This window comes from Phyllobates terribilis, unplaced genomic scaffold (assembly GCF_046119375.1).
Source record: "Phyllobates terribilis strain yellow unplaced genomic scaffold, ASM4611937v1 Scaffold_8__6_contigs__length_399053987, whole genome shotgun sequence".
Taxonomy (NCBI): Eukaryota; Metazoa; Chordata; class Amphibia; order Anura; family Dendrobatidae; genus Phyllobates; species Phyllobates terribilis.
This window is the reverse complement of record NW_027362768.1, coordinates 139,639,732-139,660,480: the sequence shown is the minus strand read 5'-3', so window position 1 is coordinate 139,660,480 and position 20,749 is coordinate 139,639,732. Positions and strand designations below refer to the sequence as shown.

Here is a 20,749-nt window from a genome sequence, read left to right as displayed (position 1 = left end):
GAACATGTGACCAGCATGTGATCAGCCTCCTCCAATTGATAAACAGCTTTCTCACGTGTAATGCTTTTCAATTGGGGGAGGCTGATCACATGCTGGTCACATGCCCTTCCTTCCTCAGTCATTATGACACTAGTAGAACTGTGTAGTCCCTGAGGAAGCATGTACTAACAAGCAAACATGAGAATCTGTAATGCGTATATATTAATACAATTTTATCTCCAGCACATCTATTAAAATAAACTTAGTGAACAATCCCTTTAAATTTTAATTCTACTTATATGGTAACCAAAGAAAGTCTTTTATCCCTATTTTCCTCCATTTGGCTAAAAATTTAAGAGAAACCTCATGCATAATTAATATATGATAAAATCAATTATTAATTTAAAAACAATACTGGATCATTTGTAACCTAATTATGCTCCAGGGGGTAATTTATTCTTTTTATTCTACACACAGATATGTGTGCACTGCACAAATACCTGAGACATTAGAAGGTTCAGATTTACTGATGCGCAGAATTACAAGTGTGATGCTATTCTTCGGCATTAACACCTGTATATGTCAATGAAAGGGGTACGCTTAGGACTCATTATCACATCATTTGCATCTCATCAAGACTAACATCTGCTATTTCTAAGGCTCAGCTTTCACCTCCTGTACATGGCAGCTTCAATAATTGGGAGGCTACACTTGTATACTTGCCATAATGCATTCTCCGCATAAAGCTGTTTAATATTGTATGCGGATAAAGAACACTAAAACTGTAGATTAAATTATTGAAGAATGGAGATGTAATGTACGTACTGTACTTACAGGGCATTCATATGCTGCTGGTGTTTGCTACTCTTTGCCCTTGAATAAATCCAATGGAGAAATATGTTGTCATTTATCCATTTCCCATTGACCCAATCATTTTTATAGATCTGAGGCTCAATGCAAAATCTGGTGCATTAAGTGCCAACGTGCATTTAGATCCCTTAGAGAGCAGTACAACAGCTATCACTGCAGCCACTGGATTTATGCATGGGAATATATTTAATAAAAAAGTAACCTTGGTTTTAATTTTTATTTCATAAATCAATAGTCCACATGAAAATAAGTAACTTTGTAGTATATCTTAATCAGAGAAATCTACTTCTTTCTCCTCCTGGATTGATCTTTCACTCTCAACTCATGGGTAAAATCTGTACTCAATAAAGACAGATTTCCCAATTACTGAGATAGAAAGTAGCAGAGCTTTTAAAATTCTATTCTGCTCCAAATTCTCCTGAAATAACAGTTCACCATAGAGCTTTATGAGCACCAACTGTCATGTCCTATTACAGTAATAGGAAATTCTGTATTCACTGAAGACAGATTTTACCCGTCAGCTGAGATTTTTGAGAATGAAATATCAGTCCAGGAGGCGAAAAAGGCAGATTTCTCTAATAAAATATATATTTTTAAAAAAAAAATTAAAACATTGGTTTCTCTTTCAGTTTGTCTTGGACATTTCCATACATATTGCAATCACCTAAAATCATCATGATATGTGGCTGGCTATAATATACAAAAGTTCCATTTTTCTTTTTTGCTCACCTTAGTTTGAAAATGGCATGTAAAATGGACATTGTCCCAATCAAGTGGCCATACCCTTTAAGTTATAAACACATTTTTTTTAATTAGTTTTTTTTATAAAAAGAGTTGCAGTGAACAGGCAATGGGTTAAATAATAAAAAAAATAGACTAAACTCAAATCTTTAATTCCCTGTCACTCCAGTGCATCCATTCCAGTGTTCTCCTCGAGTCTAAGTTTACTGTGTATCCTGCTGATATGACATGCCTTCATACATGCTTCGTGTGACCACTGCAGCCAATAACTGGCCCCAGTGATCACATTCCGTACATGTACACATCTCCCTTGCTGCAGGAAATTTGCAAAAATTGACGAAGGACATCCGAGTGATGCCACTGGAGTGATAGTTGATAATGGAGGTGAATATACTGTAGGTATATTTAGTAAGTTAGTAGTATATAGAGGTGTACTGTAACACAGATCTGTATTTCTATGTACTAGTACAATGTGCCTATAAAGAAGAACAGCATGTAGAGTTTTCCCGGGGAGGATCAAATCATAGGAAAAGCAAAGAGTTTATCAATGAATCTACAGAACACAGACACAAAGTCTTGAGTCAGAGAAGGAAAAACTGAACAAGAAGAAGAGATATCACCGTGCTGGAGAGCTGCAATCAAGAAATAGCCATTTTTTCCCGGGCAGCTCCCAATTATGGACTCTCCTACTGGATCATGGACAGTTGCAAGGTTGGAAATATTGCAGCAATCAGGGGCTATTAATTCTATGATACAAACTTTTAAATATATATCAAGTTACTCCACTGTTCATTAACAGGCAGGAGCACATAGTCACTTGTCACCCAGGGTTAAAGAAAATATATTGAAAAAAGTGGTTAGAAATAAACTATCATTGGATTTCATTTGATTTGATGGCAAGAGACTTTCTGTAAAGTCTTCCTATTGGGCATTTAAACATCCCAGTGTGGGGTTCTTCTCGCCCCTCAATGAGCCAAAGAGTTGCTCTCACTGAGACGGATCCACACATGTATTACAAAGTTGATCAATGGCCTCCATAAAATACAAACTTCCTGAATTTGAACAAATAGTTAATCTATTTTCTGTTTAAGAATATGTTGCTTTCATGAGAACTTTAAGAGTCCTTTGCTAATATATAGAAACTTAAAAAAAAAAACTTATCCCCATTGATGGGATATATGTGATAACTTTCTGATCACTGGGGTGCAGCCCTCGGTTTTCGCAGGCAGTCCCATAAACAATGAATAGTGCGGAATCTGCTTTTCGGGTTCCAGAGCTCTGATATTAGGGGATGTCTCGCTGATCGCTTGAGGTTTGACCACTGGAACCCCCAGTAATCTTATCTTATCGATAGGGGATAGCGTATTACTTTGGGAAAAGTCCTTAAAGGTTCTTCAGATACGGGATGAAGACACATAATTATCTTCAATTCTAACTATAAACTATAGATTTTACTTTCATGAGATCATCCCCATATTTATAACTCTATGATATGAGGATTGTCGAAAACATTGACATAACCTTCTGCCGTCAAACAATCTAAGTAAAATGTAATAATTTTTTTTCTAAACTTTCTTCTTTTTTGTCTTCTTTTCTTTTTTTTTCTATTATTGATGGAACTGGGGGCTGAAGAATCACACATGTAATGATGCCTCTGGGGCATGCATTTTAAGTAGAACGAGGAGCACTTTGACGACAGAAGCACTCCTCTAGATAGAGGAAAAAATATTCTGCTTTTATAGGAGTGGTAAAAGCGCCACACAAAAAAAAAGCAGCACACACTTATCTTTCCAAAAGTGTTTTGGAAAATAGCATCGCTCCTTCTATTCTAAGTGACGGCTTCTCTGCAAAGCATTACATGACACACAGCACTTCCAACGAGGAGAGGTACTAAAGAGCAAATCTTTCCTTCATTCTCTAAAAAAACAATTCTTTTATGTCAAATAGCAAAAAATAGAGTCCTACTTTACTTTTAAAGGACTTTTCTTGGATGAAAATATTGACGGCGTGTCCTAAGGATTGGCCATTAATGTTTAATCAGTGGGCGTTTAACTCCGATCACTCATGAAGATCATCAGAACCAAGACCCTGTTCACATCACATTTTTTTCTCCATTTAATACATATTTAAGAAAAAGTTCCCCACTTACACAGAGCAGGAGCCTGCCACAGATGCCTTACAATGCCATCCATCCACCCACAGTATAATGGGATCTGTTTAATGGATAACTCTTGACCTGCCCATGAGCTTTACATGACATATCAGTTAAATGGACCCCATTATAGCTAATGGGTGACGGGTGCCACTGTATGTTGTATCCATCACACTCATCACCCATCTGCAACAATGACATCCTTCCAATGGATATGACATGGAAAGACCATGGACAGCTCAAAAGGAATCCGTTAAACAGATGCCATTATATCGGGGATGGATGGCGCTTTAAGGCACCTGTCAGGATGTCCTGGACTGGATTTGTAGGGAGCTTTTCCTGGCTTGTAGGTATAAATGATGTCTTCCATGCCGTAGAGGATCATCCATTACTTATTGGCTCTCATGTTAAAAAAGCAAACATTGCGAAGCATGTGACTTTTTACTGCACTCCATGGAATGGACAAGCAAGGTTTGCTATGTTATTTAATACAATGGTTATGGTACTTTGAAATATACTGGTATAGGGGTCCAAAAGAACACTTTTTTATCCTCTTTCTGCCTATTTGACCTCTTTGGACTTCTCTATTGTGCATACCAGGAGCTTTTCTAGAGTAAGAGGAAAGAAAATCCAGCAAAGAGGGAATCTTTTAAAATGTACTGTAGAAGTTTATTCCAAATTCATTAAAATCTAATCCAGCATAGTGAACTACAGACGGGTTTCAGACTTGATTGAATAAAGACTAAGTCTGAAACGCGTCTGAGGTTCTGGATTGGATTTTAAAGAATTTGGAATAAACTTCTACATTTTAAAGAATTCCCTCTTTGCTGGATTTTCTCTTCCTCTTACAAGCATACTTGCCATGCTACAATGTTCCGTTCATACGGAATATCTTACTTTGGGCGAGCTGATTTTTTCTCTCTTTTCTAGAGTACTCCATCAATGCAAACATGTCGATATGAGCAGTCCCTAAGGGAGCTGAGCTGTAAAGATAGGCTTATGTGCATGGAAACACATTGTATGGGTCACTGCCCTCCTATGGCCAAAGCAGACAATCGCTGGCTTCATTGGTAACATTACGTCCACTGCTCCAGACTCATGACACTTCATCATGCTGGAGGCAGAAGATCAATAATCTATGACTTGGGATTGGTGCTGAATTAAAAAATGAAGTACCTGTATATTCCAATTTTTGCTTCAAATATTTTGAACTGCTCACGACAAGAATATATTATACTACTAGACACCAGCTGCTTTTCCCACCGAGAAGACAACTACTGGTAATTTACTGAACATACTGTACAGATGTGTCTGCTTTTACCTTTCCACAAATTTCATCAAGAGTTTAAATTATTTCTGATCCAAATTCATTACATTGTCAGGACACGTTAGCAAAACCCTCAATGGGCCGTAATCTACATCACAACTTTAGGGTGGACACACATATAGTACAAGCATATCCCAACAGAGTTTTGTAAAATCATGTTGTTGTTTTTTTAGGCTGGTCATGCCACTTAACTCAGGATATGCTGAGAGTAGAGATGAGCAAATCAAATTCCTGACAAATTTTAAGAAATTTGCTAAACCTGGCATATTCGAGCAATCCGCTATTCAATTCAATTGCCATTTTACACATTGTAGAAGATCTTATGAAGCAGAAAAGGCTCAAATGACCTTGGGGGTGTAGCTGGGTTGGCCAATCTGGAGGGAATAAAAGGTAGCCTATATAGAAGCCGAGGCAGGGAATCCAGCAGTCATTTTAAGATGAGTCTGCATTGTAAGAGACTGCCACAGCAATAGAGATAGGGATAAAAAGCCATGAAACACTGAATAAACATTACGGATAGTGTGCGACAGCACAGAGGTGAAGAACAGTTACCATCTGTTTACCCATAGTCATATATGTTGAGGTAACTTTGACATTATTAAGGATGTGTTTGTATTAAAGAGCTTGAAATTAATCGTATACATTCCTAGGTGACCTCGCTGTTAGGGACCGTGCACATGACCGTTGTTATGGTTAATATTTTATATATTTATATATATTATATGCTTTTCTATGTCTGTAGTCTTTGCAGCTAAACTTGCATCATGGAATGTCGGACGAAGATACTGGTTTCCTGTGAGTTTCCTGACAAGAAGGTTTTACGTTGGGCCACGGGAAGTGTGTTATCACTGATAGTCTATTTCGGTTTCCTGTTCAGTTGCATGTAACGGTTGTAGTTCCGCTCTGTCTAGCTAATAAATATGGTGAGTCTTAGCTGCCTCAGACAGACTCTACCTGCTGACAATGCATGTCGCATGTATTTTGTCTCCCTCTCTTCATCGATGAATTATTTTAATTTGAATCTCACTGGCAATGTGAAGACCCTTTGCTGTCTATTCCAAAGCTCTCCCTAAGAAAGAAGAAGGGTTTCCACATCACCTTTTAAATCAGACGAGTGCTATCTATGGTTTTGATTCATGTTATTCTATGGGGCTTGCAAATGTCCAATTTATTTCTCTGACCTAGTGATCCGAGTGGAACATCAAAATCGACAATGAAAGTCTATGGGTCCATGGAAAACATTGGACCACATTCGGATGACTTCCAAGTGTGGTCCGATTGTCACTGACTGACATAATGGAGAAGGTGGAGAAACTTATTTTTCTCTCCACCTCTGAGAAAAATAGATCCAACTCTGATCAGCATAATAGAGCCATTTTTCTCAGATGGAGAGAAAACAGTCCTCTTACCCTACCCTTGTACTTGTCTTGCATATTTATGGCGGAATAAACTTCACATTTGATTGAACACCCTGGATTGGACGCTGTCTACCTGTATATATGCTTGAACATTTCCAAGTGAGTTTATTGGTGTGTCTGGACTTGTATCCACTTACATGAGTTCTGTCAGCTACCAGCTCTTCTGGATACTTATGTCTACCCTTGTACTTGTCTTTTCAGGACAGTTTGAGTACTTGCTTTTCGCTACAAATCGATTTGCCAAAAAAAAAAATTTTGGAAGAAATTCGATGGACCTAACGAATTAAAATTTGAAAAGATTTGCTCATCTCTAGTTTGTAGGAAAGGTAAGGAAGGACACATCTGTAATCATGATACATTAAACATGGACACAAGTACAAGCAACCAAATCTCTAGAGATCTCAAGAGATTTGTTAGCTTTGAAATGGTTTCTTTCACTGAAAACACACCAGGAGTGAGGTCCATGGTGTTCTTATCATTGCATCCATGAAGGGAGTCCAGTGTACGGGACACCTGGCTTCCAAAATCTTCCCCACCATTCATGCACTCCCGTTGGAGATGATGACGAAGCTCAGTGACATCGTATTCATAGCCATCAAGGATGGGGGTTTCACGAATTCCAAGGGTACCACCCGGATGAGTAGACTGTCCTCGTGCGTTGCGAAGACTCTCTCGTCCATGACCACCTCCAATAAGCACGGAAGGGATGTAGTGGATCTCATTGGCAGCTTCTGCACTTGCACTCTTCTGCGGCTGGGGTGCACGTCTCCTCTTGCACCACCGTCGTCTAGTATATAAAATAAGGAGAAGGCACAGGATACACAGCAGGAGAGCAATCATTCCACCCTATTACAATGTGGAGAAGAAAAAAAAAGATACGAAGAATTACATTAGGAAAGAAATAAATCCAATGCAAACAGCCTAGGTAGAGACAAAGAGGACAAACACAATAACCGAATGCTTAAGATCATGTTTTGCATAATATGAGTATATGGAAATCTTTTGATATCCGGATAGAATGAATCTGAATAATAGAAGATCAAGTAAAGTCTGCTTGTACGAGAAATATTATCATATCACTTTATTTGTGCATTAGATGTTAAATTAGCTCTCTGGAATAGCCAAACCATTCGCTATCCGCTATCTAGTGGGTGTTTACATTGAATTAACAATGGGAGAATTTTATGGTACATCTGCAAGGAGAGAAGCTGCTTACATTATAGCAGCACATTTTGCTTTCAGCTATCGTACATTATATTTCATTCCCTTCCCTTCAAAATAAAAATGCAAGTTTAGGCATGCACTCCTAAAAATCAATTTTGGAAAAAGTATATCTTTCTGGAGTGCAGCTAACATGACAAAAGCAGCTGTGTGCACGAAAACAAGATATTAGCTCCTGTTTATATACCCTGCAGAAAAAAATATCCAATCTTGTTAACTTCTTCATGTGCATACTGATGCAAATTGACTGCAAATAATTTAACCTTTCTATAAATATGAAAATTTAGTTCAGCTGTGAGGCGCAAATTTGTCTACCCTTACCAAACTGCAAATTTAGTTAAGGCTGCGTTCACTAGCTGTGGTCATGCTGTGTCAGCTCTGTGCCAATGCTTCACTGCATAATCACTTAAAGGGACTTTAACATAGATGGCCTTAGGATAGGTCATCAATGTTTGATTGGTGGTGGTGCGACACCTGGCACCCCCACCGCTCAGCTGTTCCCAGTGTCGGCGGTGTAAGGAACTGCTCAGTTACCGAGATACACAGCTCCGCTGACTGTAAAGTGGTCACGGCCGGGTACTGCACATCTGCTCCCTATTCAAATCAATAGGGGATGGATGTGCAGTAACCGACCGCGGCCACTATTCAGTCGATGAAGCTGTGCCGTGCAGCTCTGGCCACTGCCGACACCAGGAACAGTTGATCGTGGGGGTGCCGTGAATTGCACTCCTACCGATCAGACATTGATGACCCATTTTAAGGATAGACCATCAATGTTAAAGTCCCGGACATGGGCGTACCCACCGTGGGGCAGGGGTGGGCAGCTGCCCCCCCCTAGAAGCAGGGACGCATGCCGCACACCAGGGCCGGCGTCAGCACCCGGGCAAATGCCGGGGCCCTGAGCAGGCGGGGGGGCCCCTCACCGTCAGCCCCCGCTTGCTCAGGGCCCCGGCACCCGGCACAATACTTACCCCTCCCCGTGCCTCCGCAGCAGCTCCTGCATCCTCCATGGCTGCTGCACTGTGACGTCTCAGGTCAGAGGGCGCGGTGACGTCTTTACATCGCGCTCTCCCCTGAGCAGTCACAGCGCAGAGCGGGATGAGGCCGGTGACGCTGGAGTCCAGAGCAGTGGCAGCAGGTGAGAAGTGAGGTGAGTATTTGATTTTTTTTTTTATTGTATGGAGGCCTGTGGCAATATAAGGGAGGGGGGTGAGGTGGGGGTGTGTGACATCCTGCATGGGGCATTATAAGGGGGGGGTGACATCCTTCATGGGGCAGTATAAGGGGGGGGAGTGACATCCTGCATGGGGCAGTATAAGGGGGGGGAGTGACATCCTGCATGGGGCATTATAAGGGGGGGTGACATCCTGCATGGGGCTTTATAAGGGAGGGGGGTATGACATCCTGCATGGGGCATTATAAGGGGGGGTGACATCCTGCATGGGGCATTATAAGGGGGGGGTGACATCCTGCATGGGGCATTATGAGGGGGAGTGACATCCTGCATGGGGCATTATAAGGGAGGAGGGGTGTGTGACATCCTGCATGCGGCATTATAAGGGAGGGGGATGTGTGTGACACCCTGCATGGGGCAATATAAGGGAGGGGGGGTGACATCCTGCATGGGGCATTATAAGGGAGGGGGGTGTGTGACATCCTGCATGGGGCATTATAAGGAAGGGGGTGTGTGTGCCATCCTGCATGGGGCATTATAAGGGGGGGAACAGCCTGCATGGGGCATTATGTGGGGGGAGCAGCCTGCGTGGGGCATTATGTGGGGGGAACAGCCTGCGTGGGGCATTATGTGGGGGGAACAGCCTGCATGAGGCATTATGTGTGGGGAACAGCCTGCATGAAGCGTTATATGGGGGCCAGTATTCTGTATGGAGCGTTATATGGGGGCCAGTATCCTGCATGGAGCGTTATATGGGGGCCAGTATCCAGCATGGAGCGTTATATAGGGGCCAGTATTCTGTATGGAGCGTTATATGGGGGCCAGTATCATGTATGGAGCGTTATATGGGGGCCAGTATTCCGTATGGAGCATTATATGGGGGCCAGAATTCTGTATGGAGCATTTTATGGGGGCCAGTATTCTGTATGGAGCATTATATTGGGGCCAGTATCCTGTATGGAGCGTTATATGGGGGCCATTATTCTGTATGGAGCATTTTATGGGGGCCAGTATTCTGTATAGAGCATTATATTGGGGCCTGTATCCTGTATGGAGAGTTATATGGGGGCCAGTATTCTGTATGGAGCATTATATGGGGGCCAGTAGCCTGTATGGAGCGTTATATGGGAGCCAGCATTCTGTATGGAGCGTTATATGGAGGCCAGTATTCTGTATGGAGCGTTATATGGGGGCCAGTATCCTGCATGGAGCGTTATATGGGGGCCAGTATCCTGCATGGAGCGTTATATGGTGGCCAGTATTCTGTATGGAGCGTTATATGGGGGCCAGTATTCTGTATGGAGCATTATATGGGGGCCAGTATCCTGTATGGAGCGTTATATGGGAGCCAGCATTCTGTATGGAGCGTTATATGGAGGCCAGTATTCTGTATGGAGCGTTATATGGGGGCCAGTATCCTGCATGGAGCGTTATATGGGGGCCAGTATCCTGCATGGAGCGTTATATGGGGGCCAGTATTCTGCATGGAGCGTTATATGGGGGCCAGTATCCTGTATGGAGCGTTATATGGGAGCCAGTATTCTGTATGGAGTGTTATATGGGGGCCAGTATCCTGTATGGAGCATTGTATGGGGACCAGTATCCTGTATGGGGCATTTTATGGGGGCCAGTATACTATGTGGAGCGATTCGCCGGTTTCTGAGCTATTGTGGAATTTACAATAGATATCGCTCATGTAATGTAAGAAGTGAAATCTTTGCAATGTACTATATATATATATATTTCTCTTCGGTATCTGTGACCATGGCTTGCCCCCCCTAGTTTTCATCCTGGGTATGCCCATGGTCCCGGACAACCCCTTTAATCTTGCAGGAAAATGGCTGTATCACCTGGAAGATCTACTGTTTCATCCACAATACCATCTGGCTTCTGCACTGTTTCCCAGAAAGATTAAGGAATAGCAGAGGGAAACGGTGGAAAGACCACTGCGACACAGAGCTGCTGTAGATATGAGCCACAGCATGGCATGCAATGTGATTACAGCCTAAAGGGGTTATTGCATTTTCTATCTTCATGAGACTACCTCTCCTCTGTATCCTGGACTATTTCCTAAAGACTTATAGCTCGGACCAGCGACTTGGCTGAGTCTCTGGTCCAAACTGTATACTGTCCAATTCTGCAAGCAAAAGCAACTTTGCCTCTGCAGCATTTTAGGAGTGCAGGGCCATTGAAGTTGGCCAGGTCAAGCAATCCAGCCAGCTTCAAAGCAGCACTTACAAACTCTATAGAGTAGAGCTTGCAAACACTGAACTCCTTGCCTAAGAGATGAGCCACCACAGTGGCCAGTCATCTTGGCAATGAGCAATTAACTATAATATTAAAATTCTTGAGAACGGAGAGGATTTTCAATAAGTGGTAAATTGCAAAGTTGCTTGTTTTTACAAGAACCTTTTCAATTTTTCCCATTTATGAAGATAAGAGAACCCATTAAAAGACAATTTTTACAGTACAGATTCAACACATTCTCACATAGACACATATTGCATGAATAACACTAGAGGGAGCAATACAAAATCATCTTAGGTAGAAATATGGAAATTTTGATTTGCAAACAGTGAAGGAATGTGTCCACCCTTGGAATACTGAAAAATTCATTAATGCTCCACTCCAGTACTTTTTTTTAAATTTATTTCAGTGCTAGAGTTGTGCCACTAACGTAAGATCCCAGACCTTAGTAATATACTTAGCAGCCCCTGTCTTCTGCTCTTCTCGACGCCGTTCAGGTCCCTTTCTGCCATCTTATAATTGCAACCTCTGACTGATCGGAAGTCAGAGCTAAAGGTCACAAGTTCTCAATGTAAGTCTATGAGAGCCTTAATCTGGCAAATCACTGGAGAGATCCGGCAGGTCTCAACCTGCAGAAGAGGACCAGAGCGGCACCGATAACAGATGGTTGCTGGTGAGTATAATACCACGGGCAGGAAAATTAAATTAATGACACCACTACAGAGGAAAGCTAAATAAAATTGCTGGAGTGGTGCTTTAAGGACTTCACATTTTTCACAATACAAATTCAATACATTCTCAAGCAGACACTTATAACATAAAAACCGCCCAGTAGAGTAAGACAATTTTTGTTTTCAAAGCCGGTCATCTCATGTCACTTTTCTCTGGATATCTCAAGCCAAGAAAAAAGGTAAGGAAGGACAGATCTGTAGCAGCATGAGATTAAGTATAAGGAGTACATAGGTTGTGTATAGACAAGGGCCCTGGAGCAGGGGCATAACTATAAATAGTTGCAGGGGTTGCAATCGTACGGGGCTCCGGAGCTTAGATGGCCCAAAAGGTCTCTTTGTGCAATCGTACTGGGGCTCCGGAGCTTAGATGGCCCAAAAGGTCTCTTTGGCCCACATGGAAAGACTATTAATATTAAAGACCTGCAATAGTCGGCGGCCCTATTGGGATTTTGCATTGGGGCACGCGAGCTGCAAGTTACCCCACTTCCCTGGAGCCTTGGAGGCACAAAGATTCCCCTGACTATTTGAGAAAACCAATACTATAAATAATGCATGATCATTTAGGAACTTTTTAAGGCACAGTCACACCTGCCGAAGGCTGAACGCTAAACAAACGGCCGATTGAGTACATGCAAGCCAATCAGTGGTTGGTTAACGACTTTTTTAGTCTGTCCGACAAAGTCCTACCACACAGAATTAGCATTTATACGATCATTTTGTGCGCACAGAACATTATTTTATCAGCAGCATATCAAGTCTTTAGACAAGACAATGTACAGTGAATGTTTTAAACTTGCTTAAAGGGAATCTCTCCCAAGATTTCTGACCCCTAATATGACAGCAGCATAATGCAAGAACGAAGACCCTGATTCCAGTGATGTCTCACTTACTGGGCTACTTGCTGTCATTTTGATAAAATCCCTATTTTCTCTGCTGCACAACTAGCAGTTCTCTAAATGCTGAGTTCTGTATAGTCCTGCCCACACCACTGATTGGCAGCTTTCACAGTGAACACAGAAAGCTGCCAATCAGTGATGGGGGCGTGGTTGGGATACCATGCAGCAGGTCCTCTAATGATAATCTCCTGTTGATAAAACAGTTATTTTAACAAAACTAAAGCAAGCAGCCCAGTAAGTGACACATCACAGGAATCAGGCTATCTGACTCTACATTATGCTGCTCTCAAATTAGGTGGCAATAACCTGGTGACAGATTCCCTTTAAAACCATCTTATCGGACATTCGAGCATTTTGCTCATTGTTAAGGTGATTGTCTTCCTGTTTAAACAGGTTGATAATGAAAATTTTCTAGAAGCTCTTCTTCCCGATTATCAGCCTGTCTAAGTGGACCTTTACTCATGCTTTTGCCCTGGAAGTTTTGTCTGTGGATAGCAGCATAGTTAACAGCTAAGTGCATTAAGAGAGAGTCGGCAAGGCTTGTGTTCTTTGTTCCTTTGAGATGTATGACACAATAAACACAGCTGATTAGCAATCTGGATCAGATTTAAGATTTGTTATTAAAAAAAAAAAACTGTTTCACATCTGACCCTGCAGCGAGCAGTAGCCCAATTCTGAAGAAGCGATGATCTGATAGGGTTTGGCATGGTTTATGTTCAGACAAAGCTATTTTTAGTGCATTAAGCTCCGAATCCAAAAGTCGTTTTGGTAGTTTAATTAAAAATAAGATATCATTTAATTGCATGGAAGAAATAGTAAAAGATTGCCATTAAACGGGTTTGTGAGTGCCGGAGCTGTCCACTGAGGGTGGTGCTGAAAACAGCTCTCGCTCTATGATAAGTGGATATTTAAAAATTGTTTACACCAATATAATGTTTCCATAATTATATTCTTCCTCCAAATAGGTTTCTGTGCTGTCAGCAGTAATGGCTGGATAGTCTGGGCTGAAATGGGCTGCTTTCATATCAAAAGAAAATTATAGCTAAAATAGAGGTTGTTCCTGTATAATAATATAGTAGGGAGAGAACGAGGGGTGGGGGGTTGGGGAAGGAAAGCGAAGAGGATGAGATCCTTTTGTGCTGAGGAATTAAATCAGGAAAAAAAATGTAATGAGGAAAATATGCCAGAGAGCTCAGTACATGGAGAATGATGGTATTGATGGAGTTAATAAAAATTGACAATGATGTGCATTCAATTGCCTATGTGCCCTTGGTGCCGTGTAGTCAAGAAGATACTGCTATGCCTTTACTCACACAAGTGGAATGAAAGTGAAGAAAATTGATCCATTTGCTGCACATTATAATTTAGTGTCCTCTACAGCACTCAAGAAAGGCAACATCAAGAGCAAGCAACCCACGGAGCACTCTAAACCCCTTCTTCGATACTCAGCATCACCACACCTCTGAATTTCTCCTTAAAGTACTTCTCCATGCCACCCTGGTAGGAAATAGTTCATCTTACTGGAAGCTTTAATATATATATTACGAAAGCTAATGACAACCAACAAGATAAGAGGGTAAAGTGAAGTCATGCTACGTTCCTGGTGGTTTGGTAAGACACAGGACATCAATAGCCTAAGTGCTCTTCTGCCACTGTCTGTTACTGCTCATAAGATCACTGATGATTGCTGCCCAGGAGGAGGTCATTGAATATCGCACTATCCATGGTGTCCCTGGACTGTTCATATCCCGTAAGAAAAAGGTTGTAACGGGCTTGTCGTGATGTCCTGGCTTTTAACATAACATGTGTGCAATGCAAAGAAAGAGTTAGAGTTCAGTTCACGAGAAGAGGTTTGAGTCCCTTGGGTCTTCTCCTGGGCAGCATTCGGTGATGGTGCACTTGTATCAGACAGAGAAAGATGACAGGCAAATACAAAACGGAGACATGGAATTCTGGAGAAGTGCCGAGTGCCGGCACAGGAATAAGAAAGATATCTGGTAAGTAAATGAGGGTCAATTAAGGGATTTCATTAAATAAAGGTTGCAATGTGATTAGATTTCCCATTGCATTCTAAGATTTGATACACAAAAAAAAGTTCATGTGTTTATCGGAATTGAACAGTGAGGAAAAAAAACAAGATTTTGACAGGCAAACACAAATTAGAAGGTGAAGGCGAAAAATCACAAATTGGACATTCCGGGCAGCCGCACATTGATGCATGTTGACTTTTGAGGTATGTCCATTCATCTCACATAGTCATTAGTTGGATTTTTCTTTTTATTAAGAATGTGTAAACTGAAAAATTCATTAAATAGTAAAGGAATTCCTGCTCAGAATATGTTGCCTATTTTAATGACAGATTTAGATTAAGCTGAAAATGTAGCTGAAATAAGACATTAAAGAGAACCTGTCATCGGGATTTTATACCCCAAGCTACGGGCGTGTTTGTAAAGGTGCTTTACTGCTGATTAAATCTTTTTGCATAAATCAGGTTTGGTGTTTTAGAGAAATCCATAGTTGAAATTGTATAACTATGAGTTGCAAGTGCAGTGGACGGGCGGTGCACTTACAGCTCTCCTCCTTCTCTGTCTTTTTCCCTCCTTCTCTGCCTGCCTCCTGTCTCTGACTGACAGGTGACATGTTTCAGTGTCCTGTCAGTCATACACTGGAGGTAGGCAGTGGGTGGGAAATATTCAGAGAGGCAGGACAGCTGTAAGGGCATCGCCCGCCCACTGCACTTGCCATTTAGCTTACAATTTCACCTATAAATTTTTCTAAAACAGCAAAATGGATTTCTACAAGAAAAGTAACATTAAAGCACCATTACATGAACACCCGTAGTTTGGGGTATAAAATCCTGATGACAGGTTGTCTTTAAGTACAATAAACCATTAAACAGGGCCATTAAACAGAACCTAACAGCTGATATATACTGTTATATGCAGACATGAGAAATCCAGGAACCAGGGCACCAGACATACTCCATTTGGTAACTTTATTACTACAGAAAAATCACAACATTCCGGCCGTGCAGGGCCTTTATCAAGATATAAAAAAGAGAGCTATGCATTTTTTTATGACTTGATAAAGTCCCTGAGCGGCCGCCGAAACGTTGTGATTTTTCTGGATTCCTGGATTTCTCTGTACTGCTACAACCTTGTGGAGGCTTCCACCAAGTGAGCACGGACAAGAGTGGTGCACGCAGGGGACTTATCTATTGTAAATACACCTATACAGATATATAGAGAGAGACCTGTCACTCAAGGAGAGCAAGGTGGGGAGAAATCTTTGGAACTAGTCTCCTTTGCAGAGAGATCTGTCTTTTAAATGAATGTTTTTCCTCTGAAATGAGGCAAATCCCCTACTTAAATTGCTGAAATGCCACCCCAAACTTGCAAGAAACCTTTACTGGCCACCATGCTTTACTCTTCCTGCAGACACTCATTATTCTACTGCTTTCCAGCACTTCAGTGAATAAAGTGCCTTCTATTGATGCCTACTTTTCAGATTTTGAATCATTAGTCCAGAATGCTTGTTGCTGTTTTTTTGCACTCCAGTTTATCAATTTATTTGTTTTTGTGCATAATTGAGTCACAGCTATGTCCTTTTCTGTAATGAATGTTTTTTAACCTACACATAAAAATGGTGATCATTATCACTTGTTTGGTATAATCAGTTCATACACCCAAATATAATCCTACAAAATCCCTGATTTTGTTCAAGCATAGCTGGAAGAATTAATGCCGTTTAGAAGACAAAGGGTGGTCACGCCAAATATCGATTTCTCTTTTGTTCATCCACTTTGCATCTTGTTAATTGATAAAAATAAACTATTAACACTTCTATTTTTGAAAACATTATTACTCTGCAGAATTTTTTCCACACCTGCATAAAACTTTTGCACGGTACTGTATATTATGTAGAGGTGAGTAAATTGATTCTCAACTGATTGAATTAATTATGTTTCCCCAAAATCCAGACTCTAATGAGTCAAAATTTTCAGGATTCAATTTGTATGAATTCAGCAAATTGGTTGCCAGTTGACCATGATTTTTCTGGATTCTGAGGACTGGATTAAAAAAGCCCAATAAACTCTTAAACTCACCTCGGCCCTCTCTATACCTTTCCCACTGCTGCTGCTCCCTGCCCAGTCCTCATATTGGCTGCTCTTCCTTCTTCTTCTGCCTTGAGTTCCTCTGTGCATCGCAACCTATGACAACGTGGAGCGTAGCCAGTGGTGGTGGAAGACGTTAGAGGAGCCGATTGTAGGACTGGAACGGAGAGTGGTCGTGGGGATGGGACAGGTATAATAAGGGCCAAGAATAGGGGAGAATAAAAGTTTATATTTTTTAAACCCTTTCTCGGCAGATTTTAATTACAACAAATTTATTTGATGCAATTTTAATGCCTGGAGGTTTGCGCAACTCTAATATAAGGTTTGGTATACTTGATATTATTATTTTATCAATGACGATTAGTGCATACATGGGACTGTAAAACGAGTTCTCTGCTTTGGTAAATACTTTTTTTGCTAGAGGAACCCCTTGATAAAAAGGTATCTACAAAGTGTCCCTTAACTGCTCCCAGAACAATAGGTTGTAATGTTAATTGATTTGTATTGGTGAGTTTAGTGGGCACGCTCTGTGACCTGTGCAGACGTCATCGTGCAGAGAGGGCAAGAAGATGATCTGTGTCCAACACCTGTTATGAATGGTGGATCCTGTGTTATCTATCTATCTATCTATCTATCTATCTATCTATCTATCTATCTATCTATCTATCTATCTATCTATCTATCTATCTATATGTGTTACTCTTGACTTCGATCTTGCCTGCAATTGTAATGAAATGACTCCTAAAATGTGATCTCTACGGAACATGGAGCATCAGTCTATCCTAAGCCTCAAAGATCAAATATAAAACGTCAAAATTTCAAGATTTTTTACGTAGATAGTGAGAGAAAAACTATTACAAAAATCACATAAAAGAAACCGGAGGTGTAGTTCCTGTGGAAGGTGATGAGGAATTAAAGCGAATGTTTCTTTCCGATGCCGATAACTTTAAGTCCTGTCATTTTTCATTACATTTCTTCTGGATCTTGTTTACTCTGCAAAAACTCAAGTTTTATGTTTGGATTTTTCTCCTGCCAAAATAATATTGTAAATGTGAGGGCCTCATGTGAGCAAGTGTGGGACGGTCACATTCCCCTTCTTAACAACGGTCTGACCCTGTCACTTATTAGCTCAGCCTCAAACACTCAACCCATCAACACGATTCCAGCATTTGCCTTTTATTTTGACATTTTGCGAAAAAGTCTAGTTGATGGACTATGAAACATTAAGACCTCTGAAGACAGGCATTATGTCAAAGCTGCAGAAAGTCAGTTTATTAAGAATTCAGGGAGTTTGCTCATATTTTTCTTCTAGCTGATTCTAGGAAAATATATATTTTAAAAGCAGAAAAAGAAACATTTGATTCTTTAAAGTAATAGAGAGCAAAAGTCAGACTGATGGTTGATGCGGGTGTCCTCAGGAAATGTCATCACAACAGGTGATAGTAGAGGTTGTTGGCAGATGCTAAGGCGGTGTTTGATTTAGTGTTGATAAATGTCAGCTGGATATACAGTAATCCGCCTTTTTAGTGTATGTGACTTTGTTGATCCATATGTAAAACAAACATAAAAAAAGAGTCTAGTGTCTGTGTTTTTTTTTTGCAATTTTCATATAAAAAATAATTAAAAATGCATTCTTAATTGCTCTATTTTTTGTGGTATGTAAGCTGACATGATATATGTTAACTTAAAGGGGTTGTCCAAGCTTGTGGATAAAATCTGCAGTCACTCTATGTGACTGCAGACTAGTGAATCGTCACAGTGTGTATACTGCCTGCTGTTAGGATTCTCCAGTGCCAGGAGTGGGCAGTGAATTGACCACAAGTTTGTGACTTGCATACTTCTGGACCCATTTCGACTAGAGATATCTGGTACTGAAAGTCTAGTCTGAATGTGACTGCATGTATGCAAATTACATCCTTGTGGTCATGCAACTGCTAGCTCCCATTGCCAGCATAGGAGAATCCTGACAGTGCACATTGTGCTCACTGTGAAGATTTACAAGTCTACAGTCACATACAGTGAATGCAGACTTTAACACCAAGCATAGGCAACCCTTTGAAGGGAGATGTCTGATGAAAACAACTGATCTTTAGGATAGGTGATAACGTACTGACTGCTGGGACCTGCACAAATTGGCAGAAAGGAGAATTTTTATCCCAGATGATGCACTTTTATCCCTGTTACAAAATGGAGTGGCAGGTCAGATACCTGACCGCCATTCCATTCATCCTCTATGGGGCTGCCGGTGTAAGAGGCAGATTAACCTCCCCGCCCAGAATATACCCGGGGTTAAAGTGGCCTAGGACAGATTATACCCCGGGTATATTCTGGCCTAGGCCAAACTATACCCCGGGGTATGAATTGGCCTAGGCCAGATTATACCCCTCTGGGCCAGAATATACCCTGAGTATATTATGACCTAGGCCAAACTATACCCCGGGGTATAAATTGGCCTAAGCCACATAATACCCCTCCCGGTCAGAATATACCCCAGCTGCTGTAGATCAGATTTTTCACACTTTTGAGAACCATTGAGTGATATACTTAATAACAGGGCCCCAGTCAGTGCACAGGGGCCCCAGGCAGCACACAGGGGGGCAGAGACAGCACGCAATGGGGGGGAGAGACAGCACGCAGAGCCCCTGTGAGCTTTCTCTGCCCCCCTGTGCGCTTTCTGGGGCCCCATTTTTGAGTATATCACTCAATCTTGTGAGATGTCTGGGGCCCCTGTGCAACGTCTAGGGCCCCTGTGCAACGTCTGGGGCCCCTGTGCAAGGTCTGGGGCCCTGTTCTTGACTATATCACTCAATGGTTCTCATAAGCGTGAAAAATCTGATCTACAGCAGCAGGGGTATATTCTGGCCCAGAGGAGTATAATCTGGCCTAGGCCAATTTATACCCCGGGGTATAGTTTGGCCTCGGCTATAATATACCCATGGTCTATACTCCTCTAGGGCAGAATATTAGTGTGTTTTTGCTGCTGTAGTGCTACAGTATATATAGATGCACATACATAAACCATATACCATTTTATGCAGCTTTTGTCAGATTTTCGATGTGGTCTGCAGCAGATTTCCCTCTTCCACGTGACACGGAGAAATCTGCTGTGATTCTGTACAAAAAATCCACATCATTGGGATGCGGATTTTGATGCAGATCGGCTGCTGATTTTTTCCCTGTGGAAAATCAGCAGCAAATATAGTGCATGGGAATGGGTGGACAAGACTTACGGCATGTGTTGGAGGCATTACATTGAACTGACAGTAGATGGTGCAGTTCCATCAGTGCATAGTTAGTGTTATGTGTTGTAACTTGTTATGTATGTTTCTCCCTGCTCTCTATGATACGCACTTTAAGTTCTCCAGTGTGAGTTCCTATTCTATCCTGATAAGGTATATAAAGAGAACTTGGAACACCTCCAAAAAAAATTTTTTTCCAATTTTGACAACAATCGAAGACCAACTGTATGATCAGCTTTTGAGATTCTACACTGCAACAGAGCAAAAGTACCCCCAGTGGATCTATGATCTACCTCCAGAGAAATGTTCAAATGCCAAGTTCCAGTTTAGACAAACATCTAAGCCATATCGAGCAGAGAAAAGGATTATTTACTATGGAAAAACGGAGGTTCTCACTAAAAGCCGACTGCCAAATATCCTGAAGGCCTGTCACGACAACCCAACTTCTGGTGGTCATTTTGGCAGAGATAAAACATTTGCCAAAATTTCTGACCATTATTACTGGAAGGGAATGAAGAACGATGTTCACCAACATGTCAAAGCCTGTCAAAACAGTTTTGTCACAAGTCCCAAAATCAACAAAGAAGCTCCACCGCTCAACAGTATACCATCTCTTCACAAGCTTGTCAATGACCAAGGA

General features: G+C 41.4%; 1 protein-coding gene across 8 annotated transcripts in view; it reads right to left on the bottom strand.

Annotated features, from left to right (window-relative positions):
* ASTN1 (astrotactin 1) overlaps nt 1-20,749 on the bottom strand; it is a 651,398-nt gene that overhangs the window by 283,268 nt on the left and 347,381 nt on the right. For all 8 annotated transcript variants that reach the window (XM_073643365.1, XM_073643361.1, XM_073643368.1 and 5 more), the window contains one exon: nt 6,937-7,333. In XM_073643365.1, the coding sequence (XP_073499466.1) occupies nt 6,937-7,333 (397 nt within the window). The remainder of the gene's footprint in view (nt 1-6,936; nt 7,334-20,749) is intronic.